Source organism: Trichoplax adhaerens, genomic scaffold, assembly GCF_000150275.1.
Source record: "Trichoplax adhaerens TRIADscaffold_4 genomic scaffold, whole genome shotgun sequence".
Classification (NCBI taxonomy): domain Eukaryota; kingdom Metazoa; phylum Placozoa; class Uniplacotomia; order Trichoplacea; family Trichoplacidae; genus Trichoplax; species Trichoplax adhaerens.
In genome coordinates, this window is record NW_002060946.1 from 1,456,897 (window position 1) to 1,463,934 (window position 7,038).

The 7,038-nt window shown below is 35.3% G+C and overlaps 1 protein-coding gene across 1 annotated transcript; it reads right to left on the reverse strand.

The window, feature by feature from the left end:
- Positions 1-2,046: 2,046 nt before the first annotated feature.
- TRIADDRAFT_55283 (uncharacterized protein) lies at positions 2,047-3,746 on the reverse strand (the record flags this gene model as incomplete). Its single annotated transcript, XM_002111808.1, has 6 exons — positions 2,047-2,157; positions 2,271-2,412; positions 2,519-2,682; positions 2,815-2,985; positions 3,177-3,300; positions 3,553-3,746. The coding sequence occupies 6 exons, from the start codon at positions 3,744-3,746 to the stop codon at positions 2,047-2,049; spliced, it is 906 nt and encodes a 301-aa protein (XP_002111844.1).
- Positions 3,747-7,038: the final 3,292 nt, after the last annotated feature.

The window sequence follows — 7,038 nt, forward strand, 5'->3', positions numbered from 1 at the left end:
TTGTCTGGTTTAACAAATATTCTACTTTCTTACTCTCCGTACTATCGAAAAATTCATATTGATAATCTATTGTAAAATAAAGCGAAATATATACTAAATGCAGTGACTGAAAGAATAATAGTGGGCGGAACATAATAAAAGCCTGAAGACCATATTTTTTATGGAGGCCTTGATTTTGCTAACCCAATGATACATACAAGGTCAAATCTATGTTGCAATTTTAGAAAATGATCGCGTTCGAAAAACTTACTTTATAACTAACCAACATAAATGATAATTTTAACAATGTGTGCCAGGTCATGGACCACTAGAGGAAAACCCGGATCGATGCATATGTATATATACACACACTGTACAATCTCTTATTATGCTGCAAGTATGACAAATTTGCTTGTTACCATGATCTAGGATTACGCTTATTACATAAGTAAAATTAAGCGATTGTTAAAGTAAAGTCGTAAATATACAGTAAACAACAATTACCTTACTAATATGTCGATCAGCTGTTTACGAAAACATCCAAGAATCTTGTAATAAAGACTACAATTAGCATAACTAATTAAATTTTATGCACTATGTAATAACTACCGTTTTGGAATGAAATTCCACAGATTTATTTATCTCACATCTGAGGTAACTTTCCGTATGGCATCTATTTGTTAGATGTGACGTGTACTAATACATCTGCTCTATACTTTTTTATACTAGTATCACCGTAGAATTTAGACGTTATCCAGTCTGTTGCTACGTAAATATTGACTAAAGACGCGAAAATATTTCGTAGTAAATACATAAAAGATTGTGAGTCAATTTAAGATCATTTTGACCGTCCCGTTTACTAGTTATTAATATGCAATAGGGAGTAATTAATTACCCGTATTAAAACTTTTGATTCTGTGATAAGATAAGTAATAGCGTATTGCTGATAGTCGCTTTATAACACTCGAAGTAGTGAAATTACTAGTTATATAAATTGAAGATTGATAAATCTAGATTTACGTAAAAATTTGAAAGATTGTATGCATATTACCGTTAAATACACCTAAATGTAGAATACCAATGCGTGATTAATTTTAATTTATCATATCCACAATCTATATGTTGCAGCTATAGCTTGTTATGGCTGGCCAATTTCATACGAATTCCTATAAATAAGTACTTTCATAAAATGTTTGTAATTATACGATTGTGAAAGGCTAATGTACGTGTATCTATACTCGTATATTTGAGACTATATCTAATATGGATTTACGTGTGTACAAGCTATTAAATCGTAACCAAACAGTAGTTTGTAGTCTGTACCTCTTTCAGGATTGGTCAATAACTGTACTTTATTAACTTAAGTACGTTATCGACGACGACCTTGGTGTGTGAACTTACAACGTCACAAATACGGTACGTATGCATGAGATAGAATCAAATATGCAAAATATGCACAACTGTGGGCTATAAATGATCAAATCTAAATTGACGCACAGTGTAAGTATGAATATATGGCCCATCCCGCCATAGAATACTGGGTTATATTCAAAGCATCACAATGGAATTATCATAATGAAACTGTTTAATGTGCAGTAGTTGAAAATACAAATATATACGCTGACAATTCAGTTCAATTTATAATTATAATCATTGTTATACGTAATTTCTACGAGTATGGTTGCGCATATGAGTTATGTATACATCATACGTAAAGAAATTTTACAGCTGCAGCATATAAATTACTGCAGATGGCATGCAAGTTAAATGTAGATTTACAATACCACTCATGTTATAAATCTTGATAGAGCCACGCTATGTTATGCAAAATGTTTGAGCAGAGAGCAATGTAACTACATCGCATTAGCGTATTTCATTTTATGCTATTAGAAAGGATAGAGTTATACATTACATTTATCCTATTTATCTCAAATATTATCAAGTACGTATACTTCAGTACATAATAAAATACAATAAATGAGATCATTAATTAATACTGGAAACAAAACGCCACACTTATTTTGACGCATGACAGCAAAGTAGAGTACAATAGAATTATTGTGAAAGTTAGCTCCAACGATCCGTAGGCAAGGTTGATTTGTCTAGATCGTCAAAGTATGGATGAGATAAGGCACGTTTACCGGAGATACGATTGGCAGGATCGTATATCAACATTTTCTGATTTCGAAAAGGAATAGCAAATTACCATTAATTAATTTACAGTAATATTATTGTTTGAAAATTAGATAAGTGCAACTTAAGGTTAAGAAACGTTGAGAAAAGATCATTACCGATAACAAATCGATGCCAGATTCAGACATGTTTGGCACGAATGTATCATAACTCTGTTTACTCCACTTGGGGAAGCTACTCTTAAATTCCGGTAAGGACGAAACTCCAGGCCAGATATCATCATCCGGTGTGCCTAAAATTCTAGTAGAATAGAATAGAACGCAATAACAATAATTAATTGATTCAAAGAGGGCAAGAAAGTAAGTGAATAGCATATGCGATAGTCATCAATGGCATGTTATTTTACCTGAAAATTCTAAATAGTTCGTCAATTTCAGAATCGCCTTGGAACAGAGGTCGTCTTAACCACATTTCAGCAAAGATGGTACCGGTACTCCAAATATCTAAGGGGCAAGAATAACGGGTAGAACCGAGAAGGACCTCAGGAGCTCTGTACCACAAGGTTACAACCTACATGTAATATACGGTATATGTATATAAGTACGCGTTAAGGAATTAAGATATGCCCGCTATAGTCTTGCATTGATTTGAATTCAGAATAGATGTAATGGTAAGTAGTAGAGATGAAGTAATGTATTTTACCTCGTGGGTATAAACTCGTACTGGAACACCAAAAGCTCGGCCTAAACCGAAATCAGCCAATTTAATACAGCCCTTAGAGTTAATTAGCAAGTTTTGGGGCTTCAGATCACGATGTAGGACACGATGTGAATGGCAATAAACCACACCCAAAAGAATCTGATACAAGTAGCTCTAATATAAGAATTGAAGAGAAAGTGTTGTGTCATTAATATCATTCATTCTATACGTATGTTGATATTACATACATTTGATACGTTTCTTTAAAAACTTGTATGTATTATTTAATAACAGGCATTACCAAAAAAACCTGACCTCATGTACAATACTGGTACTGTAGAGTAAATGACGATAACGGAAATTACCTTCATCAGCATTGCATCAATGGTTTTGCCTTTGGGCAAGGTATCTAAGTATCTTTTCAAATCCATATCCAAGAATTCAAACACTAGATATAATTTGCTTTCTTCATATAAAACTTCGATTAAGCTAAAATTAGTAAGAGAAAGAATGTCAGGCAGCGGTCTTTACGCATATATGCATTTTTGACAGAAGAAAAAAATTTTGCTAAAACCATCCAGCGGATTATTTTGAACGCACAACTAATAGAAGCACATTTGGTATGAAAAGTCTATAACGTTTGTAAAAGTTATAGGTACGTTGATAGGAACCATTTATCAAGTACAGTCGAGTAAGATATTTACTGCATTAACAAGTGTGTATTCATCACGGCGTACTTACTCAACGATATTAGGATGCTTAAGCTCTTTTAGGAGAGAAACTTCACGAATAGCCGTACTGGGAATACCTTCTTCTTCGTTTTCCAAACGAATTTTCTTTAATGCCACCAATTGTTGAGTATTCCTGTTCTTACCCTTGTAGACTACTCCGTAAGTTCCTTCGCCAATTTTTTCAATTTTTAAGTACTTATCCATGGTAAAGAATATCGGTCTCAATCTAATGTTTACAACATGAGCTCGTTAGTCATCGTCGAGGTTACAATAACGTTATTGTATCTAATAACAATCAGTGGTAGGTACGCTAACTTTTAATGGTTACAACAGGAGTAATAAAGCGCTCAAGGATCATCATTATCTTAGGCAAAAGGATAGAATTTAAACTTTCATAAAGTAATGTTAAGCTTTGTAGATTGATACTGATACTGTCAAGTAGCTAAAATAACGATTCAAATACACACTGGTGTACAGTACAACCGTAAAGATTAAAAATTCAATTCATAACTTCTAGTACTGTATTGCATTCTATAACGATCCGTGGTGGATATATTGACTTTACCATTGTTACAGTCGACGGAATAAAGGCATCGATGGCTACTACCTTGACTACCTTGGAAATAGGATAGAATTTCCACTTGCATACAGTAACCAAGCAACCTTAAGCTTTCTCGATTGATACTGTACTACACAAGTGTAAACATTATCCATGCGATTTATGATTCAGATTTGAAATTCAACAACTTATTGCTTCGCTAAATCGAAATGGATGATTCGCGAATCCGATAATGGAACTTTCTTAGTGGTAATGTTAGCAAGTAGAAAGCCTTAAAAGGATGACTACGACCTTGGTAGCAGGATAGTTCGAATACTAAAATACGTACTATACAAGTGTAAAGCATTATGTAGGCGATTGATGAAAAAGATTTAGAGTTGAAATACGCGTATTCTAATTTATTGCTTGGCTAATGTCAATTGACGGACGATCCATGGACATTCTATTTTGAGTCTCTTTTTTAATGGTGAAAGTAGAAAGAATAAAAGCCTTCCCTGACTACTACTACTACCTTGATACCAGGGGATACGCTTTCAACTCGCATGGCAGTACAGTAAGGTTAAGCTTTCTACCGTAGCAATATTGATACCAATCCAGAATTAATTTGATGATAATCGTAAGTGGATCCAATGATAAAGGGTCAATTCTACCAACGACCTAAGCTACCGTTGAATGCTGCATGTCATGGATGAAGGTAAGATTTAAAGTTATTCAATCCCTTACTTTGCCGTCCAAAGATTTCAATTTCTATCCAACCAATTTGAGCGAAACGAGTGGATATTCACTTTCTTGTATCACAAGGAGACGTTGCCTAGAGATGGATAGAAAATGAGATCAAAGTTGGGGGTTCATCATTGGAAAGAAAGAGGAGGAGAAAATGCAAGTTGGAATAACCTTTTGCAAAGCCAAGAAGAATCGACGATCGAACTTGTACAATCAATCAGCCTACAGTAAATTGAGGATACTACACTAACCAATTTCTCTATCGCAGGCTAACAGTGCCAAAATGGATCACAAGAGAAATGATGGAAGAGACGACGATGATGGCGAAGAGAGATTTTCTGTTGGAATGATAGCGAACGTCCGCGACTTTCAAGTAACGTCAGGGGAATGCGTGAAGTGTTGTAGTGTCAGTTTTCAAAATGACGTTGGTAAAGCAGTGAACGGGTCGACTGGTTGTAGCTGGAAACACTCCTGTCTACACCAGTATTTTGTATGCAAGTCGACACAGTAGACAGGTTATGTATGCAATACAAGAATACAACCACTGACCTGAGAAGTACCTTAAATGCGGCCGCTCAGATTCAAATTTGACAGTGAGCCAATCAGATGCAAGACAGTTTGCCAAGTGATTGATGGACGTCTTGTACCGGTCCCAATAGTGGTCTCGGAAATCTATTGGTCAACAAGTTTCATACTGAATCATCTTGGGAAAAGAAAATTCGTCCTGTGCTGTACCGTACAGTACGCGGCCGTACTGACGGTACAGACAGACGGTCATGGACTGTACAGTATTCCCGTATGATCGTCCAGTGTACTGTACACTGTGTACTCTAGAATCTGGCTACAATGGCATCCCTTCCTTCAAAAATCAAAGTTGTATTCCGTTGAAATTCCTGTAGAATATTAATATTGATGTATATATCTTCTCGTAGAAGGATGTCTCCACAGATATGGGCCTGATTTAACTTACACCACTGCATTTTCTTAGGGTGCCATCGAAATAAATCAGACTTGTACTTTTAGTAATACTGTAGTGTATAGCGCTTTAACTGCACTGCACACTATGTAGTGCACAGTGTCATACCGTACAATTCAGGATGACAGTGCACAACAAAATAGGTGCTTCGATTTTGTTGCAATTTGGACTTGTGAATCACGGCTGTAAACATGGCTGCAAACAACGATATTCTTTGTGCTCAAGTTGTCCAACCAATATTGAATAATATACAGTATAGGAAATGGATGGCTGTGATCGATAACATGAGTAGAAACTACTGACTGTACAGTACAGCAGTGAGACTAGTGGAAGCGAGTTGCAGTACTGTAGACCTGTCCACAATCAAATTGTGAAATTGGTATTGGGAAAATACAGGAGTAATAGTAAGATTCAGCCATTAATCAATGCTGTTTTATTCGACCAAATACCAAATACTGTTATAACTTTATACATAATTAACCAGTTGAACCCATACTTTGCAGTAAAACATTTCAGTTTGCAGTACAGTAGTAGTACTGCAAACTAGTATTCTGTAACCCCACTAGTAATGACCTTTATGAGCAAGTCGTTCATGTCAGTGTTAGTCTACAGTATACTTTATCTTTATTGTACCTTGACTACATTGAATTCATGGAATAAACTCCATGACAAATTCCCAAAATCTGATCATTCTATAGAGGTAAGAATAATAGGAAAATATTTTTTTCCTCTACCTCTACGATCCTGCAGTACATCATAATCGTTGCACTGTCGTTAACTATTGAAACATCCCGATTCAATCTTGACGTCATCTTAATCCAAATTGGAGTTGTGGCTTTTCGTACAAGATAAATAAATAACAAAATTAGATAGAGTGGTACAGTAGAAAGTAGTATTCTGTAACCCTACTAGTAATGACCTTTATGAGCAAGTCGTTCATGTCAGTGTTAGTCTACAGTATACTTTACCTTATTGTACCTTGACTACATTGAATTCATGGGGAATAAACTCGACGACAAATTCCCAAATCTGATCATTCCATAGAGGTAAGAATAATAGGAAAATAGTTTTTTCCTCTACCTCTACGATCCTGCAGTACATCACAATCGTTGCACTGTCGTTTACTATTGAAACATCCTGATTCAATCTTGACGTCATAATCTTAATCCAAATTGGAGTTGTGGCTTTTCGTACAAGATAAAAATAACAAAATTAGATAGAGTAGTACAGTACAATTC